Genomic DNA, 19,066 nt, shown 5'->3' on the forward strand with positions numbered 1-19,066 from the left:
TCACACATGAACTTCTAATTCCAAAATCAAAAGACTATTACAAAGTCAATGAAAATAACAATGGCGGTCGGCCATAATAATACTTGAATCATAAAGCTAAAGAAGCTAAAATGACTAGTCAAAGTCGGGAGTGTCCATGGTAGTGGCCGGAGGCCTAGCCTTAGAGACAAGGGGCTCGGACTTCATGGAGATATGGTGAGTCTCGATCTCATGGTCCTCATCCACATGATTCGATTCGGGTTGTAAAAACTTCTTGTAGGCGGAGTAAGCCTTGATCATCTCTTTGCTAGCGCGACAATCGCGATTAAAGTGCTTGAAGGAGCCACATTTGAAGCATGGATACTTGCCATTACCGGAAGTGGAGGCATTAGGAGGCACACGGCCTCCTTGGAGTTTGGGACGGGGACGGCCTCCCCCAGAGGGTGCGGCGCCGCCACCATCACGGGTCCAAGTATTGGACCGAGGCCGAGACCGGCCTTGTTGCCTCCCACCACGAGAGTTGTTGTTTTGGTGCTGATATGGAGCGTTCCTTGATTGATTCTTTTTCTTATGAGCTTTCCCATAGTTAGACTGTGGCGTAGAAATTCTTTTAGTGCCAACATGTCTATTGTTGTTGTTGAGGAGGATCTCAGAATGTCTCTCCTTCTTAGCCAAGAGCGCCATTAAGTCGGCGAAAGACCGGATCTTCCCTTCCTCTACATGAGTGCGGTACGTATGAGCTTGAACGTCATAGTTGATTGGAAACGTGTCCAATGTCTTATTGAGAAGATCTAGGTCGGTCTTGATGACACCAACGGTGCCAAGATCGGATTGCAAGCATAGCATATCCTGATTGAAATCATCCACTCTCTTATAGTCCAATAGACGGATGTTATCCCATCTAACGGTCAATTCAGGAAGAAGCTTATCATGAACGTTATTGTACCGCAAGCGTAGTTTGTCCCATAATTCTTTAGGATCTTTTACGTTCAAGTATTGCCTCTTGAGAGTTGCATGGATGTGACGTCTCATAAAGATGAGAGTCTGAGTCTTAGCCATGGGTGGGAAATCAGCAGGAGGGTCGGAAAACATGCCTTCGATCCCTCGGCTCTCAAAAGCGAGCTCCATGTCGGAAACCCAACGGTGGTATTCCTTTCCTTCTAGATCAAGAAGGCCAAATTCCGGTTGAGATGGCGATGACATCTACAGCCCCGTGAATTTCATTAACTCCAAATCTCTTTAGCTCCTAAGCAAACACCTTCCTAAAAAAAATGCTTTCGCTCCTCTCTCTCTCTCCTTCTCAGCGGAGCCGCCGGCCATGCTTGCTTCTGGCGTGCGGTCTTCGAGCTTTTCGATCTGTCATGAATGTAACCAGAGGTGCCTTGTTGCATCAACATCATCCTTCTTCTCCTTGGTGGGCTGATTTTTGTATCATCAAATTCTGTGTTGGTGTCAAATTTGATGTCGAGACCCACTGGCTTTCAATTGCGACCATTGGTGGCGCGGTTTGACTCGGAGTAGGGTGGTTGATTTTCCAGTTGATGCTCATTTGGTTGCCGGTCGTTGTGCTGGCACTCAGGACGGCAGTGGATGGTTTCTTTGGTTGGGAGGGCGTGCCGACCACCTTGCTATGAAGGTTGGTGGTGCCTCTGGCTCTATGGTGCCTCCTCCCCTCTCTTGACTACTTGATAGTCTCAGTTCAGTGAACCCTAACGACATGGTGGTAGCTCATGACAGTGGCGTTTCCAAGCTCAAAGCTTTGGTTATGGGCTTTGGGTCTGATTTCCTAGGGTTGCTAAGCGGGCATATTGACCCAATTTTTTCGTGTCTCAGGTCCAATTTAGTTCGTTTAGATCCTGGGGATACCTCCTCTGCATAAGGTGGTCCTCATGGTCATAAAATAAACGAGTTAGTCACACAAATATTTTATTTTTGGTTACTGGTAGATTTATTTTTATTTTTTTGAGGTTCATGCTAGGGTTGTGTGAACTTAGTTCCTTAGTTAGGGTTTTTCCTTGCTTTGGTTCTTTGCTTACTTCCAATTTATGCCGGGGTCCCCGAGGGGGTGAACTAGGTTGTTGTATCTTTCTCATTCTTGAGTTCTATATCAATGACAATATCGTAGCGTTTCAAAATAAAGACATTATTTATTATGAAGCTCCTGTAATTTAAGCTTTTTAATTCAGAATATCCAACTGAATTATATTCATGGTATTCATGAGATTGGCTTCAACACATACATTTTGCAGGCATGAGAGTTCATGGTGGCAGTTAAGTTTCCAACAAAGCTTGTCTTGAGTGTCTTGTGCTGCATTAAACAGAAGATAAATATCGTCACAAAATACTAATTCTAGATCGATAATAAAACAGAATAAGAGCACGAACTGCTACTAGAGATTGAAAAGGAATGCTGTTAAGAATGCCTAACCAGATATATAAGTAACACATACCTCCCAAAGATCTCTTGCTTCAACAACAGTATTTGGGGGGATCCCTATGTCTTCCCATTGAGCTGTAATTGAATTGCTCCAAGGTCCTTGGTTGATAAGTAGTAAAGCTACTCTGTACCCTGATAGTGGCCCAGCCCAAATCTGGTGGAAATCATATGAAACAATGGAAGTTACTTTGTAACTCTACTGACACAACACACTGTCAGTATAACTCAGCCTACATATAAGAAGAATTTCTGGCATTTTAATTGTACCTCAAGATCTCCTTCCCATCTAACCTTTTTAGCTTGGACACCAAGTGGATCTGTTATGGTTAATCGACACAAATTGGAACTCAGAGTTTCATATAATCACTTCCAATCATCTGGAAAAATAAACAGTCCATCTAAATTGTAGTTACCTTGGTTGATAGAGATGACCTCTTTATTTGCAACGATCTCAAGAGTCTCTTTTGTCATATTCCTCACATCACAACCAAGAAGAAGGGGAGCCTGCAGTGGTAGTGATTTTCAGTAATTTGCGCCAAATGAAATGAGCAAAACATACATGCCTGTCTGTAGTAAAACATCTAGCAAAAGGAAATGTTCATGAGTTAGGTACCTTTGATATGGCCCAAATGCTAAAATGGACTTTATATTCATCTTTTGTCATTCCTCCATTTCCCACTTCAAGCATGTCTGGATCTGTTTAGATTAAGCAGAAAAATAAGAAAATTCTTTGGAAAATTTTAAAGAAACTCCCAGCGGCAGTATATTTGGGCAAGCAAAAGTGCACTAAAGGAACACTAACCATTCCAACCACCAGGCCTGCCATAATCAGCATAAACTTCATTCATGTCTGCTCTGGAGACCATACTGAAAGCAAAATGCAAGAACAGTACAATGGCATCATAAATAAAGGACAATCTACTGTCCACATAATGCATGTGAGCTTCAATAGGAGACCATTTTACTTAGTCCTCAACCCCACTCTGAGAAAAGGAGAGAAGAAAAGAAAGCAAGAAAGAAAGAACCAAAGTATGACCAGAAAGACCCTTCAGAATTTGGGGAAGCATAACTCTTTACCTATCCCATGTATCAGAAATGTCCTTTGTAGTTCTCCAGCTATTTCCTAACTTGGCACCCCATAACGCAGGGTGCATATCTCCCCTAATAAATGAAACAGAACATACAGTGAAAGAAAAGCAGTTAATTAAGACTGTTATAGTAGTAGCAAATTCATTTTGCTTAATTTTTGAACTTTAAGATCACCATTCGCAGAGAGAAAAGAATATGGGACGGCCTGCTTTCATCAGAGCTCGGGTCATTACAGGGTATCTGCAAAAAGATATCAAACCTTTAGAGAAACAATAAGCATATGAAAGTTCTTTGAACTAGCTGTCGAATGAATGATCAACTAACAGTGCTAGTCTACTGTGGTATCATGATATTTGTATTTTGTAAATTTGTATTACCTAACAGTGGGGTTTGAGCCATCATTGTAACAGTTATCATACTTCAAATAATCGATACCCTGAAAAAAAAAACATAGTTTAAGGATTTAAGAACTGCCATTAGATATGTATCCTTATAGTGGAAATTACTAGAACACCATCGTACCCAAGCAGAAAAGGTATTGGCATCTTGTTCTTCATGACCAAGTGAACCCGGCATGGTTTTGCTGCAAGTAAAGTACCTGCAGGGTACGATGCATGCACCAAGCCCTTTGTTAACTATGTGCATATATCAAGTTGGACAACTGTGCGGTAAATCTTTCCATTTGGGTGTGTGACTATTATGTTATGTACCCTGCATCTGAGTAGATTCCTAGCTTAAGACCCTTGCTGTGGACATAATCTGCAAGAGCTTTGATGCCTGATGGAAATGCCGATTTCTTGGCCACAAGATTACCCTGAACATGAAATCATGTGCTTATTTAATCTCTACCAAAGCTGAACTTGTTTGTCATTGGAATAGAAACATGTTATACCTTAACATCGCGAGCTAATTCGGCCCAGCAATCATCTTTAGATTTGAGGAAATGAAGTTTCAATTAGCCACTTGTGACAAAATGATTAACCAAAAAGAACAATTATGTACAAAGCTGTAAAAGAAATAAGAAGAGATGCAGTGTACTGTTTACCTATGTTGACATAGGTATATCCAAGTTTAGAGAGACCAGTGGACACCAGAGCATCAGCTATCAAACAACAGAAACCAAAATTGTTGGTAACCGACGGCAATCAGTATATGGGTAAAACACCAACATATCGGTAATAACAAAACTAGATAGATGCAATTATCACTATGCTTCCATATATAGATTCAGAAATACAACTTTAGCATCACATGCTTAATGATTTAGGCAGAAGATCAAGTTACCAGTTTCTTTAATGGTTTTCTCCTCAATTTTGCAGTTGAAGTGGTTCCAACTATTCCACCTAAGGAAAAAGGAAAATTGATTAATCAGCATGCTCCAATAGCTTGATTCAAGGATGAGATCCATCATCAGAACCGAGAAGATGATTCTTAGTTTTATATGCAAACTAACGTAAGGCTCCTGTAGTGAACTTTGTGGGCATTTGGCATTTGTGGAGTTCATTTCAGTTGTTGCCAGAAAATAATAACAGAGAAGGCCTCATGGGAATTCATATTAGCTTACCCCATTGGAGGAGTTGCTCCAAGGCCATTGGCAAGTAGACTTCGTCTGAGTTGCGAACCAGAAGCACCGATTAACTCGAGTGAGCATAACATGACTGCCATTACAATCATTCTTGTTGGCACTGCACTACTACCCACCTTCTTCCTCATCTTCACTATTCCACAGCTGCTGCTGCTGCCTCTTCTTCTTCTTAGTCAATATCAGTCTCAGCTCACTCCTCTATTACTCTAATACCCTCCCACGCACGCCATTCTGATATGGTATGCAACGAAAGGTAGCCATATATCATTGGGAAAAAACTCAAAAAATGATACTTAAAGTATTGTAAAATGTAGTTTTTACTTAAAGTATTGTAAAATGTAGTTTTTAGTACTTACGAATTTTTGTTATCCGAAATGGTACCTGAATTATTGCGCCGTTACAAAATTTAGTACCTCCGTTAGTTTATCCGTTAAATTGATGATGTAACATGTATTTAGAGTTTTTTTACCAAATATAGTAAAACCTAGTTAAATAATACCCGATTAAATAATAACCTCGTTAAAATAAAACTTTTTCCGGTCTCAACTCGGAGCCAACGTGATAAATTAATAATTCACTAAATTTATAAAATAATGGAAGTTCGAGAATTTATTTAGCTAGACCCCATCAAATATATAAATTATTAGTGTCATAATTTATATAATAAATTTTAAATTTATGAGGATTTCATTAAAAATTTTAATTAATATAATCATCATCAAACAATATAATATTTTGAACAATGTTATACATCAAAAATAGTATATTTAATAAGGTATACGTAATAAATTAAACAATGTAAGTAAAAAAAAATTTCTTCAACAAAATGAAACAAAATATTTATTATATTTTGATAAATTAATAAATTATAAATTTATTAATAAATTAATATATTATTAATTTATTGATATATTAATATATCGCAAAATTAATAAATTTTATCAATCCCGAGACTATTAATTTATAGAGGTTTTACTGTAAGTAATAGGAAAACAATAATTTTAAAATTAGTTTTGTTATATTGCTAAACAAATATATATACTAAAAAAATGATAAAATAATGTTGGTAACCGTACCATGCCAGCCCTAGTTGAAGCTGCGAATGAGGTATGAGGAAATGAGGAATAGGTTTAGCCTTTTAGGAGGTTAGGGTAGGAATTGACGGTTAAGATTATAGGATCTCCATTTAACGGCTAGGATTAATACAATTTAATATAAACAGAAATTAACTGTCGGTATGGTCATTACCGTGGTAATGAAAATCTATTACCGTACCGTACCGCCAAGTCTATAATTAGTATGGTAACTAACTACAAAAATCGGTAACCGACTATGTTGGTTACCAATTTAATTGGCTCGGTTGGTTTTGCGGTAATCGTGGTAAATTCTCATACCATGCCAGCCCTAATGTGTACTGTCGTCAGCATCCACGCACGATAGACTCTTTAATCTATGAGGTTCCTGTGGTGCCATTTCTCGAATTTAATCGACATTATATTTGTACTTTTCTCCTTTTACTTCAGCTGATTGAATTGAACGAGCTTTATTGTAAAATAAAGTCGTGATCTTTGAAGCAATTAGAACAAGTAGGCTGAACCAACGAAAGAATTAATAACAAATATAAAATAGAAACTCAACGTCAAAACTCATAATGAATGAATTGAAGTACGTTGAGCTGATAACAAGTCAAATGGAAATTTCTGAAATTTTATTGGTAACTAGATTTACCAATAAGTTCTTTGAGTAATTAGAGAATCAATGCGTTTGCAGAGAATTGCAAACGAGTGATGATTTAAATCATGACCCGATTAATAGAAAATGAATGTAGATGGGTCAACAGATAAATATGTACATTATCACTGAAATAAAGGCATCAATGATAATTGAAAACATAAAAGGTGCAGTCATTCAAGCAATTCGCGTGATTGATGCAAAAACATGGAAGTTGTAAACAATAGTTTACAGATTGAATCTGAATGAAATTTATACCAAAACATCAAGGAAGATTTGAAAAGTACACATTTTTCGGAGTTATAAGCTCCTATTAGTCAATATGGCACAACTAAGACCTTCACTTAAAGAAGAGAAATGAGAGAGAAGAAGACGCGAAAGAAGAAGTTGGGCTCGGGCCTTGGGTCCGGGTCAAAAAGAAAACTAGGCTAAAAGATAAAAGGTCCAAAAATTTTAAAACCCAACACAAACTTTGAAAATTCGTAAAAACATAACCGAGCATCAGAAAAACACTCCGAAGACATTTCTGAACTCGTGGCGACATGTAGTCTAATAACAACGTATTGAAATACATATTTGACATTTAAGCTAAATGTCGATTAATTAGTCATAATGTGTCGGTAATCGAGATTAGAAATCTCAGGTCTTACAGGCTGCACAACTTGATCTCTCTGTTTTTTTGTGATATGAGCACTTTGTGCGACGTTCTTAACATGTTTTTACCTCCATTTGTACTTTACTTAGCCCTTATTATTGTAGTATTGAGTCATTGAATCGAGTTAGGAGTCTTTGGTGGCGTTGGTTGCATTTTGGTGCTAAAACGGGTATAAAACACAGAAATTGTCGAGAGTACTATAGAGTAGTATTCCTTGTCGAACTAGGAAACCTAGTTGGGTTAGGATTTTTATTATTCGACATTTCTGTAACATTTGTAATTTATATTTATTCTTTTCTTTCTTTATTGTCAGAATTAAATGAGAGATAATGGCTTGGAAATTAAGGAAAGAAAGAGGAGAAGAAGGAAACAAAAGGAGAAAAAAGGAAAGAAGTAATATAGTTTCTGAATGAGATGAAAAGGAAGAAGCATGCAACCTCAAGGAAGGGAATGTTCATCCGGCCATAAAAAGGAAAGAAAGAATAAAAGAAGGAAACAAAAGAAGAAAAATGAAAGAGATAACTAAGAGATATTTCAGAAGAATGCATGTGGCGTAGAATAAGGGAGAATACATGTAACCAACAAAGATGATCATCATTCAATTAAGAAGGAAAGAAGAGAAGAAAAAGGAAAGAGAGAATCAGCTCATAACCATGCAATCCCTCTCTCTCATTCCTCTATAAATAGTATGGCATTCCTACACATTGTCATCACTTCTCTTTTACAAACACAAGCCAAAACTCTGTCAAATTCTCAGTCTCTCCACCATTTCATTCACCTTTCCTACCACCACCTCACAGCCCTAGTCCTAAGCAGCACCATGTGACACTCCACCATCCACGCCGAGCAGTACCCTTTGGAGCAGAAGAGCCCACCAAAACCACTCCAAAGTGTGATGCTCGCAACCTTCACCATGGTTCTGTTGATCTTTGTAGTTTCATATTTGTTTGTCTATGAACGATTTGAGTTTGTGTTTATATTTAGTTTGGTATTGTATGTTGTTAATAAATTTTCAAATTTTATTTGATAATTAGAAGACAATTTACAGTCCTTATGTCATAACAATTTCTCTATTTTTAATTCAATTCATGTGTTCTTCTTTGCCTTTATATGTTTTTTGAAAATTTTCAGTTTTGTGCAACCAAAATTAGTGTTTGAATGCAGTCTTTGTGATAGTGTTTGGGTGCTATTTTCATCTACCATTTTGATACAAATTAAATCATGCGCTAAGTAGGTTCGGTTTGTATCAATTAAAAGGGTTTAAATTTATGGAAATTTGCATGTATTCCATGGTGAGTGACGCCTCCATGTTAGCATGTCTCCGAAAAAGATCTGGTGCTTATATGTGATCTTGTTTGAATTCTACGCTACGTGTTTGAATGTGATTACATATAATTTAGGTATTAGGCGCTAAGTCAGCCTAAAATACATAGAGATCTTGCATGACTAGATGACCGCTAAGGCTCTAGTTGTATCAGTATCTAAAATATGTAAATATGTGTCGAATGCGTAATTGAATCTGAATGTGTAATTGTTTTGTGTTAGGATTGTTTTGGTGAAACTTTGCGAAAGAGGAGTCGATCATGTAAATAGTAGTCTAAGTTTTATTTTTACGTGATAGTTAGATAAATACTTTTAAATTCCCCATTTATTTGTTAACAATTTTAAGTTTAGAGTTCCCTTAAATTTCCCCGACAGAACGATCCCTGCTTATTCTATACTAACGATGACATTTTACATGGTTTATTGTGTGACGAAGCAAAGAAGAGAAAATGAGAGAAAGGACAAGAAAATAAAAAGAGAAAGAGAAAGAAAATGGGAAGAGGTCGGCAAATTGCGTCGGTGGAATTGAAAATGTAAGGCGCGCGTGTTTTAATTTTGGACCAAAAAAAAATCTATGATGAATAGAAATGTCAAAACCCATTACACTACTACGTGACGATTAACAAATGTCATGGAAGAGTTTTTCATGACGGCTAGAAAACGCCGTAACATCTTTTTATCATGGCGTTTCAAAAACATCATGAAAATATATATCATGACAATCATAAACTGTCATTAAATTCATGACAGTGAGAAAACATCTTAGTAGGACTGAGAACAACAATAACGTTTACCAAACCGTCATAAAACTAAACCCAGATTAAGATCAATGACGTTTCATCAAAAAAACGTCATTGAAAGGTCTTTTTTATGACGTTTTAGAGCAAATGTCATAAAATTAGTGTCATTAAAGGGCATATTTGTAGTAGTGGTATGCCTTGATCATCTTCTTGTTAGCTTGACAATCGCGATTAAAGTGTTTGAATGAACTACATTTGAATTATGGAGACTTGTCATTACTAGAATTAGAGGCATGAGGAGGCACACGGTCTCCTTGAGGTTTGGGACATGGACGGCCTGCCCCTGAGGGTGTGGTGCCACCACCATCACGGGTCCAAGTGTTGGACTTGGGCCGACAACCGCCTGTTGCCTCCCACCACGAGAATTGTTGCTAGTATGGAGCGTTCCTTGATTGATTCTTTTGCTTAGGAGCTTCTCATAGTTAGGCTGTGGCACACCAATCTTTTTAGTGCCAATGGGTCTATTGTTATTGTTAAAGGAGGATCTCATAATGTCTCTCCATCTTTTCCAATAGCGCCATTAAGTCGGCGAAAGTTCGGATCTTCCCTTCCTCTACATGAGTGTGGTACATATGAGTTTGAACCTCATAGTTGATTGGAAACGTGTCCAATGTCTTATTGAGAAGATCTAGGTCGGTCTTGATGACACCAACGGTGCCAAGGTCGGATTACAGACAAAGCATATCCTGATTGAAGTCATCCACTTTCTTATAGTCCAATAGACAAATGTTATCACATCTAACGGTCAATTCAGGGAGAAATGTATCATGAACGTTGTTGTACCGCAAGCAAAGTTTGTCTCATAATTCTTTAGGGTTTTTATGTTCAAATATTGCCTCTTGAGAGTTGAATGGATGTGACGTCTCATGACGATGAGAGCTTGAGTCTTGGTCATAGGTGGGATAATAGCAAGAGGGTCGGCAAACATGTTTCGAATCCCTCGGCTCTCGAAAGCGAGCTCCATTTCGGAAACTCAGCGGTGTGGTATTCTTTGCCTTCAAGATCAAGAATGTCAAATTCCGGTCATGATGGCGACGACACAAATACGTAATCGATTAGATTCAAATATAACAGGAATTAAAAGGGGTGACGTATATGGTCACAAGAAAAATCGATGCAAACGACGATACTCACGATCGCACCCAAAACAGGGGTGCACTCAGGCGATCACATGAAATCGATTAACTTCCCCTTCAAAACAATCGTGACTCCCCAAGACCGTTACACGAAAAACATTGATCAAAGAGAAGAGTGGCGAGTTCCCTCGTTTAGCCTCATCGGCGGTATAAGAACGGCGGGAGATTGAAGTAAGGTGAATATTGCCCAATATAATATATCTATAAGTTCAAAAGTGGGAACGTGAATTGAAATTACCTTTGAAGGTGTGGAGAAGACGAGAATAGTTTCTCTTGAGCGAAGATGTTGCTTGTTAAGTTCGCGTTGCTTGTATGAATATGCCAGAAGAGCAATTTGAATGCTTTGATGCGGGGTCTTGCAGGGTAAAAAGTTGATTTTGCGGGGCGAATGCGTAAGAGGCCCTGCGGAGTTGCGGGGCTGCGTGTAGGGACTGTGGGGGTCTGCATGGGCTGCTGGAGATGCGGGGCCGTGCAAGGCAGTCGCCAACGAGGAGCGTCGACGGAAAAGGTGCCGGAGGCCGGAGACAAAAGCGGCCAGCGGAGAGGAATTTTTTATTTTTTGGTAAAATAATAATTCTCCTCGAATATACATCAAATCCCTGCTCAAAATCACATACATAAGCCTGCATTTGGGATATATTCACCTTACTGGTATCTTTTTAAGGAAAGAAAGGGCCTTACTGGTATAAGAAAACTTTTGACAGAAGCTAATAGTGACTGAGCTTTTGCATTTTACATTTTTTTGTTCTAGGATATTGACGTTCTGATCCAACATTCAAAAATCAAAAGTGATCAGTTATCTTCACATACTCTGTTAGTGCTTCAAACCGCTAATGCAACATGAATTCTTCAAAATTTATGCTGCCACTGGAACTTTGGGTAATTAGAATATTAGATAACCAAAAGACTTGATGAATATGCAGTTATTATGCAGATGAAATAAGAATACATTCATATGACATATACTAAGTATACATCTTCGTAGGCTCATGTGGTTTTGGAATCTTGGAGAATATGATAGTCATTGATGAGCTTCGTCCTACCGAAGCAATGATCAACAGTCATGCATTTCGAATCATTTGACTAGAGAAGTAGAGATTGTTCATATATTTACATAGGAAGTTCATATGGCTGCTCACTCCTTTCCCAGATGCATCCTTGAATATGAGCTTGAAGTTAGGATCAACCTCACATACATTAAAACACTATAACAACGGTTTGTTTAATGACCACATGCTCAACATGTTGAAAACTTACAACATGAGTGTTTACTGTAAAAATTTACAACACAAACTACATGTCTTGGTGAACCTAGAACAACAATCAATGCCTGATGTTAAACCATTACATGCAACTTCCATAAGCTCCATAACGTACACAACGTGCAACATGAGTTATATGTTGTTGAAAGTCATTAACAACATATGCATTTCTTGATGCCAGACTATTTCCAGCACCTGGATAGTGTTAGCTAGTGACTATTTCTGGTGACAAAACCCGAACACCAGACCCATGAAAACTAATTATAACGAAACAAGAGATCCAAAACCCAAAATCTTGAGCATGCATGGCTGCTTCGATCACGTCATGAGCCTAAACAACGTAACCACACCACAAAGGTCTCTCTCTTCCTCTCTCATCCATAATTTTAATAAAATTCATCCGTGTTATTCTCATCATGAAGATGATGGTTTTCATTCTTCAATAAACCTCTGTTTTCTTCATCATCTTTCTCATTGCACACACCCATTTCTACTCCAGTCAGCATCTTGGCCTTCAAAGCCTCAGCTTCCCAATCAGTCTTCACCAGCACCACATAGAGAATAGACACAGCACAAGCTACCTGAGCAGACAACAGACCAAACCAAAGTCCAGCAAATCCAATCTTGAGCCAGAAAGCTAGTCCAACAGCTACAGGAGTTCCCACAAAGTAAAACGAACCTAAGTTGATACGTGCACCTACGGCTGGGCGTGCAGTGCCGCGTAGGATGCCGCAGCCAGTAGTTTGGGGGCAGTTACCTAACTCGCAGAGCCCCATTATCGGCATAACTGATGCAACCAAAACTTTGACGAGCTCATCTTCGGTGAATAGGCCAGCCCACCTCTCCCTCAAAATTACCGTCCATGTCACATTGATGATACCAATTACAAATGCACATCCCAAAGCAACCATCGCTGCAAGCTTGGCCTTGTATGGCTTCCCAGCTCCGAGTTCATTCCCAACCTATATCATAAACATGATACAGAATTACATGTGGATTATACTCTTTTTGGTACAGTAACTACAGTTATGAGATTAAAGAAGAATGCGGCATTCATGATTCTACATTTTCCTTCAATCTCCTCAATTCATACTACTAAACTACATGCCATTGTTGTCATCAATGGTAGACAAAGTTTGATGGATCAATTCTCCCTTTGAAGCAATAAGTTGGGGCCCTTGATCGATGAATGATGGCCTCAAATATGCATATAACAGAATCCACTATGGTTTTACTCTATGACTTGAGGCATAATAAGTCGAAACATATGCAGACACAATATTCACAGGGATATCTTTTGCCAATGGGTACATCTGCATAAATGATCAATCCTTTTGGAAAATAAAAGATCCTTACATCCAAACAACTGCATGTAAAACCAAACCCTAGCCTGTTTCTCTAACAAAGTAACAATAGATATGGCTGGATTAATTGATGACTGAAAGTGAGAGGTAGTTGTCACAGAAAACACATGCAATAGTAGTAAATCAAAAGGACAATCATTGTCTTGAGAAGAAGATTGTGCTCATGAGTCATGACCACTACTAAGCTACATATTCATATCTTCATTTATCTTGGGTCCCAAGTCCCAACTCTAAAATGATGTAATAATATATACAGGTCCTGCTGGTTCACTTTGTTTTGTTGATTGAATTAAATGGGGTTCGTCATCGAAATGGTGGAGGGGAGCTTTAAGCGAAAAAAGGAGCAATAGTGTAACTAGTGGCATGGCATACATGTCTGTCCTATGATAATTTTGTCCTATTATTCACATTACATTACATATACATGCGTGACCTATCTGATTTCATATAAGTGATGAAAGGAAATCCAATAACAGATCCAGAAAAAGAAAGCAAGCATATCTCCCATAAACCCCTTTAATTCCACCATACATGAATTGGGAATATATGCACTCTAATTGTCGTCTTTTTTCAAGATGTTTCTGTTTGGTTTTTTAAAGGACAAGTAATCAATCAATAAACCACACTATCTCAACTCAAAATCCAAAGAATTTGTTCTGCATAGAAATTTGTCAAACATATCATAATCAAACACATTCCTCAATAGTGGACCAGCCAAGTGACCACTTTGGCCCATCCGCAAAACAACAATACCACAAAATAACCACACAAAATTGTGCAAATTCACCAAGAACAAACTTCAAACTTCATACTGGAGCCGAAGTAGTTACGAGCCATAAAGAAACCCAGAAAAAATTGCAACTTGATGAACAAAAAGAACCCGATACATAAAGAAAATGGTGGTTTAATGTTTAGCATTTAGCGTTTAAGGTTTAGCCAACTATTCCAAAGAGAAAGGCGATAAATTAATTTTCAAGTACAAAGATCATGTACAGAAATGACGTGTGAATAACAAAAAATGGTACGTAAATAGCATAACACAGCCATCGATCTCAAAGAGAACGGTGATGAATTATTTTCAAGCAGAAAGATCATACGAAGAAATGATGTGTTAATAGCATAGTTAAGTAATTATTTTCTCTAACTCATAGTTAAATAATAATAGAGCATACGATGTGAGTACAAAGTGGGGTAGAAAGTGGGCAAACGAATGGGTACAAAATGGGCAAATTTGCTTCCATGTTAATAGCATCACTCGGAAAACAAAGAAAACTTGTATCCAAAAAAATAAAAACTACTATTCGGTATAGCCGTATGGCAAAATCAATAAAAGGAACACAAAACCAGAAAAAGAAAAGAAGAAGACAGTAGTGCATGCATGTCTGTCTGAGACTCTGAGATATGATATGATATGATCCCCCGACAACAATAGGAAGAGAGAAAGCTTACTCTGGCAGAAACACAGCCAGCTAGGGCCATGGGGACAGTGTACATCATAGAGGTGGTCTGAATAAGAATCCCAGTGGCGGCGACGGCCAGAGTTGGGTGAGGCAAATAGCCAGCCATGATTATCACAATCTCATACCACCACCACTCCAAGCATATACCCAAGCAGCTCGGCACCGCCAGCTTCAACAGTGGTCCAAGTCCACCACACACCTCTCCAATCCCTGCCGTCCATCTCAGCACCGTCATTCCCTTCCCCCACCACACGTACCCCGCCATGAGCACCACCATGTTGAGATTCGTCAGCACCGACGCCACCGCCACGCCTGGGACTCCCAGCCCCATTTGGTTCACCAGGACATGATTCAGCGGCACGTGGAAGGCCACTGCCACCAGGGTGCAGTACATCTGCGGCTTCGTCACCTTCTGCGACCTCAGGAATACCCGCAGCGGCTGCAGCAACGTGTTTGTCAGCAAGTCCGGGAGGGAGTAGAGGCAGTACGTTGCGGCCATGGCGGTGATGGCTCTGTCCTGTCCGGCGAAAACCATGATTCTCTCGAGATTGAGCCACAGCACGGCGATGGGAATCGATGCGAGGACGAGGATGAGCACCATGCGCTGCAGGGACCGAGTGAGGAGGTCCCAGTTCTTGTTACCAAAGGCCTGACTGCAGACGGGTTCGAGGCCTGAGGCGAGACCCACCAAAACAGAGTAACCAGTGATGTTGGTGAACCCAATGGACAGAGCGCCTCCGGCGAGCTCCAGGCTGCCCAGCCGGCCGAGGAATACGACAGACACTGCGGCGCGGACGAAGACGAGACAGTTCATGGCTGTTATAGGAAAGGCCATGCCCCATAGCTCCCGGATTTCTTCCATTACCTGAAAGTCGGTTCATGTTATAGGGAGAAACAGAGAGGAGGGAAACGAAAGCAGAGAGATTGGGTGCTTCTGTTTTACCTGAGAGGCACAAGGGAATTTGTGAGAGTAGAAATCAGTGTCTTTCTCAGTTGCCATTTCCATTGCATGCACAAAGGCTACTGTTTGTTAAATATAGCAAGCAATCTGCGAAAAAATGGAAAAGCTAGGTTGATCTCAAAGAACCTAACAAGCTGGGAATTCAAATTTCACCCAGACTCAACCAAGCAAATGATCATACACAGCAAAGGAAGAAGACCTTGAAAACAGAAAAGGAAGAGAGGCCTGAAATGTAGATAAAGAAGGAAAGAGCAGAAAGGGTATAGTGGATTGGTTTGGAATGATTTCAGATGTCAATCAAAGAAGGAAAGCAAACTCACAAAGCTGGCATGGATGGCTTGCTTTTAGCTTGATATGATGTGCAATTTCACTGAAAAATGGAGGGGAAAAGCAGAGCAATGCACAGGCTAATGGCGGCCGCTAGCTAGCTTAGAGTGAGAGACAGAGAGAGACAATAGAAAATAGACAAGACCGGAGTTGGACTAGACTTGAATGGGAACTGAAACGTTGTATATAATAATAAGGTGGAGAGGGAGTGGAACATGACGGAGAGAAAAGCTTTAGGGAGAGAAAGGCAAATCGGTTTTAAAATAAAATGGAGATATATCCCGGAATATTAGAAAAAATTATCATTTCTATTTTAAAATTATTTATTTATTATTAAATTACGTATAAATAAATACAATTATTAGTTTTATCTAGTACTATAAAAAGTCTCTAAGTATTTGAAAGGACACATGTTAGTTAATAAAACTACAATACTCTATCTAAGACATACGAGTCATATAGTACAAATTGTAGTGGTTAACATAATAGTCATATATCTCTTTCAAACTGCCGACAGTTTCTCCGAGAAGTTGATATAGTAAGGATGAATCTAACTCAATGATTGATCATATACTTCTCCAAACTGAACATAATCGTAAATAGGATAACCAGATTGATAATTGACTTTATGTGATTTGTTTGACGTCTCACTGTATTCTGTGCCTAAACTGATAGAATGAAAATGTAAAGGAACTGAAGTAACAACAAATGAAATACTTTGATAATCAATCACTCATCTTATCCTCCTCCTGCAACTATTCTGTTGTTACGCACCATGACTACCTGTTCTAGATCTATTACCTCATATTGGGTAGTATGATTAAAATTACTCGAAAATTGACTCTTCATCTGGAATGAGAGGTGGCAAACTGGCCGGGCCGACCCATTTTAAGTGGGCCAAAACCTTGCTCGTGTCGTGCTCTGGCTGACCCATTTGATTTTAGTGCCAGACTTGGGCCGACCTATTTCCTTAAACATAAAGCCCAGCCCGGCCCATGGCCCAAGCCTATGTCGTGTCGGACCAAGAAACGGGCCGGTCCGGCCCATTAACATTATAACACACAATTAGAATAAAAAATATTATGTAGTTAGAATATTTGTTTTGTATAACTAATTATAATAGTAAAATAAATAAAATACTACAACATATTTTATAATCTTATTTGTAAAATATTACATATATCAAAACAATAATATTTTTTCACTACTTTGATTATATTTGTGAAATATTGTAGTTAAAATAATGAAGAAATTTTAATTTAAAAATTCTAATATTCAAGTCTAATAGTGATAATTGTTTAAGTATTTATATAAATTATATAAAATTGTGTGTTTAACGGGCCAGCCCATGAAATTATCGTGCTCGGACAGTAGCGGGCTTAAAATGAGCTCGAGCCAACCCATTAGAATAACGGGCTCGAGCTGGGCCGGGGGTTAACGGGCTTAGGCCGTGCCGGGCCGAATTTTAACTGGCCAGGCCCGTGCCGGTTTGGGCTTTCAGTATATTTCCCACCTCTATCTAGAATTCTGGATATCCTCTTATAGCCTTCATGGGACAACTCTGTGACCTTTTATTTTGGATTCCCTCAAGGTTAAACAGAGCACTTATCACTAATATAGTTTGACTCTTAAGAGTTAAGATTTGAACATTCGCTCCTCATCCAGATATCTTTTATGAAAAATAAAAAATTAGCTGATTGAAATATTATTCTTCTAGTCTTGTTTTTGATATCCCTCAAGGCTCGAGGTGATTAATTAATTAAAAACTCATCTCTAAGAGTCCCGAGACATCCTTAAGTTGAAATAAAAAAATTTAAGTGAAAAATTTCAAATATTTCTCTAAAATATCGATGATATATCGGATATATCTTAAAATATCATAACAATATCTTATGATATTTAATATATTTTATGTTATTGGAGAAATATCGTGGATACGAGAAAAATTAAATATTTACCCCTAAGATATATTGTTTTTTTAAGTGAGATATCAGAGTATATATCGGAAATATCAGAGAGATTTTGAACCTTAGGAAGCACAAAGTAGCAGCACTACCAATCTAATATAGAAATTATTGTCGCCATTCTATACATGTTTTTAGGTCCAAGCATTCATTACTTGTTTAATTAGAGAGAATGTTTAGGACATTATGTAACATTAATTTGTTTTTGAAATGTAACACTAATTTGTTTAGAGAAAATAGACCAAATAGTGTCTCAGAGCGTATTCTAGTGACAAGATAAATTTCACCAATAGTAGGGACGAGATCACTTGTCCTAAACTTTCAATCTCTCAATTATGTCCTCCAATGCTATAGGTGACACGTGTCACTTAGGCATGTGGTTCAGCTGCACCATAGTGCTCTGAACATGTTTCGCCTTTTAGCGCCATTTTAATTTTTAATATCTCAACTTTGTAAAACTTAAAAAATGTATCTCATATTTTCTTCTCGACACAAGATTGGTATATGGACTATTAGCTCCTTTAAAAAAAATCTAACAGTTGACAAGTTTGGGACTGTACTCACATTCCAATATTATCATCTTAGACCCATGGATGCCATATAATCCAATATAATCAAGTTGAGAAGAATCAGAGAAATAAAAACCTAGTAAAAATATGATCTTTACCCGAAAACAACTGATGTCATAGAAGAATTTCTATATGTTGAGATTGAGTTGCTCTAGGGCCATATAGATTTCTAATTACAATGTCAAGCTAATTGAAAATTTGTGGTGTCAAGTAAATTGAAGATTTGTTGGTCTTACTAGACGAGAATATAAGGATTAGAGAGATACTTAAGAATAAAATGAGATTTTAAGATATATGAAAGAGTAATATTACTAATCATAATAACTAAGATATATAAATGGACCAATAAACCCTTTAGTTCATGTATTTCTTAACAAAACTGCCATTTTTATACACTAATCTTCTCTCAGAGAGAAAATGTGAG

General features: G+C 38.3%; 2 protein-coding genes across 2 annotated transcripts; both read right to left on the reverse strand.

Moving 5' to 3' along the window:
* Nucleotides 1-2,097: 2,097 nt before the first annotated feature.
* LOC126785069 (alpha-galactosidase 1-like) lies at nt 2,098-5,295 on the reverse strand. Its single transcript, XM_050510656.1, has 15 exons — nt 5,070-5,295; nt 4,790-4,848; nt 4,551-4,607; nt 4,398-4,432; nt 4,216-4,319; nt 4,028-4,103; nt 3,883-3,941; nt 3,680-3,745; nt 3,494-3,577; nt 3,219-3,283; nt 3,030-3,112; nt 2,830-2,920; nt 2,684-2,733; nt 2,430-2,570; nt 2,098-2,287 (listed from the first exon to the last, which is right to left on the reverse strand). The coding sequence occupies exons 1-15, from the start codon at nt 5,216-5,218 to the stop codon at nt 2,195-2,197; spliced, it is 1,212 nt and encodes a 403-aa protein (XP_050366613.1). The 5' UTR covers nt 5,219-5,295; the 3' UTR covers nt 2,098-2,194.
* A 6,672-nt stretch (nt 5,296-11,967) lies between these two features.
* LOC126785064 (protein DETOXIFICATION 54) lies at nt 11,968-16,210 on the reverse strand. The gene is made up of 4 exons (XM_050510650.1): nt 15,982-16,210; nt 15,765-15,869; nt 14,811-15,686; nt 11,968-12,959 (listed from the first exon to the last, which is right to left on the reverse strand). Exons 2-4 carry the CDS (start codon nt 15,825-15,827, stop codon nt 12,384-12,386), a joined length of 1,515 nt encoding a protein of 504 aa, XP_050366607.1. The 5' UTR covers nt 15,828-15,869; nt 15,982-16,210; the 3' UTR covers nt 11,968-12,383.
* Between the last annotated feature and the right edge of the window lie 2,856 nt (nt 16,211-19,066).

Source organism: Argentina anserina, chromosome 2, assembly GCF_933775445.1.
Source record: "Argentina anserina chromosome 2, drPotAnse1.1, whole genome shotgun sequence".
Lineage (NCBI taxonomy): Eukaryota > Viridiplantae > Streptophyta > Magnoliopsida > Rosales > Rosaceae > Argentina > Argentina anserina.

Coding starts and splice junctions, on each gene's coding strand:
- LOC126785064 (XM_050510650.1), bottom strand. CDS start 15,827: ATGGAAATGGCAACTGAGAAAGACACTGATTTCTACTCTCACAAATTC. Junction 15,687..15,764: donor AATTCCCTTGTGCCTCTCAG/GTAAAACAGAAG, acceptor ACCGACTTTCAG/GTAATGGAAGAAATCCGGGA. Junction 12,960..14,810: donor CTGGCTGTGTTTCTGCCAGA/GTAAGCTTTCTC, acceptor TTTATGATATAG/GTTGGGAATGAACTCGGAGC.
- LOC126785069 (XM_050510656.1), bottom strand. CDS start 5,218: ATGAGGAAGAAGGTGGGTAGTAGTGCAGTGCCAACAAGAATGATTGTA. Junction 2,921..3,029: donor GCATTTGGGCCATATCAAAG/GTACCTAACTCA, acceptor CTACCACTGCAG/GCTCCCCTTCTTCTTGGTTG. Junction 2,288..2,429: donor AAGCAAGAGATCTTTGGGAG/GTATGTGTTACT, acceptor TGTTTAATGCAG/CACAAGACACTCAAGACAAG.